General features: G+C 65.9%; 1 protein-coding gene across 1 annotated transcript in view; it reads left to right on the top strand.

The window, feature by feature from the left end:
• The window catches only part of RORC (RAR related orphan receptor C), an 11,644-nt gene that overhangs the window by 4,145 nt on the left and 5,415 nt on the right, over positions 1-2,084 (top strand). The window contains exons 3-4 of the mRNA XM_039841007.1: positions 507-1,026; positions 1,253-1,612. Coding sequence (XP_039696941.1) covers positions 507-1,026; positions 1,253-1,612 — 880 coding nt within the window. The remainder of the gene's footprint in view (positions 1-506; positions 1,027-1,252; positions 1,613-2,084) is intronic.

The raw sequence follows: 2,084 nt of genomic DNA, 5'->3' as shown, positions 1-2,084 counted from the left end.
AAGGGCAGGAAAGAGCAGAAGAGGATGTTCAGAGGCCGGGCGCGGAGTGGGCTGGGCTGTGGTGAGTATCTAGGTCACCAGGGAGCCTGCAGGCCTGACCACAGGGAGACCTGTGTTCTCGGCTCTCCTCTTCCTCCGACCCTCCTAGACAGGCGAGGTGACCCCAATGCGACCCTCCTAGACAGGCGAGGTGACCCCAATGTGGCTTGAGGGCCCTACTCGACCACCCCCAGCCCCGATATCCAGACTCCTCAGTCCAGACTCGATTGCTTGAGTTCCGCCACAGTTAGAAGCATGTTTGCTAGGATGACGAAGTGTCTGGGCCAGACAGAGCCCCGGAGCAAAAGAGTGAGGGGTGGGGAGGGGTCTTGAACAAGTGCACCCCCACACACACACACTCGCTATTCAGGGAGCAGCAAGCTAATCCCTTAAGGATCTGAATGCCTATTGACTCTGCCCTGCCCTGCTACCTCCCGGCCTCAAACACTCCTGACCCCTGACCTCTTTCAGCCGTCAAGTTTGGCCGCATGTCCAAGAAGCAGAGGGACAGCCTGCACGCCGAGGTGCAGAAGCAGCTGCAGCGGCAGCAGCAACAACGGGAGCAGGTGGCCAGGACCTCTCCCTCAGGGGAGCAAGGGGCGGACCCCCTCTCCCGCACCCTGGGGCTCCCAGATGGGCAGCTGCCCCTCGGCGCCTCGCCTGACCTGCCCGAGGCCTCTGCCTGTCCCCCTGGCCTCCTGAGAGCCCCCGGCACTGGCCCCGGGTCCCCCTACTCCAGCAGCTTGGCCAAGGCCGGGCTCAACGGGGCCTTGTACCACCTCGAATACAGCCCCGAGCGGGGCAAGGCTGAGGGCAGAGCGAGCGCCTACAGCTTGGGCAGCCAGCTGACCCCTGACAGATGTGAACTTCGTTTTGAGGCCCCCAGGCATCCTGGGTTGGGGGCGCCAGGGCAGGGCCCGGACAGCTACTGCAGCCCCGGTTTCCACAGCACCCCAGAGGTGCCCTATGCCTCGCTGACAGGGATCGGTGAGCAGCTGGGGAGACGGACGGGGTAAGGGAGGCAGGGAAGGGCTTCGAGGAGAGGGGCCCTAGCCGGCACCCCAGGCCACCCGGGCATGCGCCCCAGGGAGTCGAAGGGTGGCGGTGGAGGGGGCGGCAGGGCGGGGTGCGGCCCAGCAGAGGGGCGCCCTGCACCTGCGCGTGGTGGGCCGGGGCCGGCTGAGTCGGGGCCCTGCCTTCTCGTCCGCCTCAGAGCACTTGGTGCAAAACGTATGCAAGTCCTACCGAGAGACGTGCCAGCTGCGGCTGGAGGACCTGCTGCGGCAGCGCCCCCACCTCTTCTCGCGGGAGGAGGTGGCGGGCTACCAGAGGAAGGTGAGGCCAGGCGCCCGCGGGGAGGGAGGACACCTGCCGCCACCACCGGGAGCCCAGGGGTGGCGACCCCACAGCGTGGGGGCCGGGGCGAGGCAGGGCAGCACCCACGCACACAGCGCATGCCCCTTTGGGGTGGGCGTGGGGGTCTACACCCTGGCGATGGGTGAGAGCTTTCCCCGAGCCCCCGCCCACCCGGGGACGCGGGACTGGCCTCCATCCTACCTCCTCTCCTGCCTCCGCCCCCGCGGATGATAACTGTCAGGGTCCAGCTTCCCTTTGGTTAAACACCCCTTCTCTGCCAAGTGCTTTACGTCGATTGTCCTGGACCCTTCCCGCGACCGAACTGCGGGGCTGGCGCGTATGTCCGTGTTTAACGGACCAGGGAACTGAGCTCAGGGCCGCTGACAGACTGGCTCCGGGTGACAAAGTGCTGTGGCCAGAGGCAGATGCAGATGTGCAGGGCTCCAAGCCTGTCACGCCGCAACAGCACCGCACGCTCCGAAGTCACCCGTCGGCACTGAACTCTGCTTCTCCGGGTTATTCAGACCTTCGAGGCCTGTGGCCTTTTGGGGAGACGGGGTTCAGTGCGTCCTTGCCACCTCAACGAGAGGGGAATGCTCTGAGGGCAAAGCCGTATCTCAGACGTTTTCTATCCCCATCCCCCCCCCACCCGAGGGCTCACTCGGGTGCCAGCTCAGTGCATGCGACCC

The sequence above is a fragment of the Pteropus medius genome, unplaced genomic scaffold (assembly GCF_902729225.1).
Source record: "Pteropus medius unplaced genomic scaffold, Ma_sr-lr_union100, whole genome shotgun sequence".
NCBI classification, from domain to species: Eukaryota; Metazoa; Chordata; class Mammalia; order Chiroptera; family Pteropodidae; genus Pteropus; species Pteropus medius.
The sequence above is the reverse complement of the archived record's forward strand: the minus strand, read 5'-3'. Positions and strand labels throughout refer to the sequence as shown.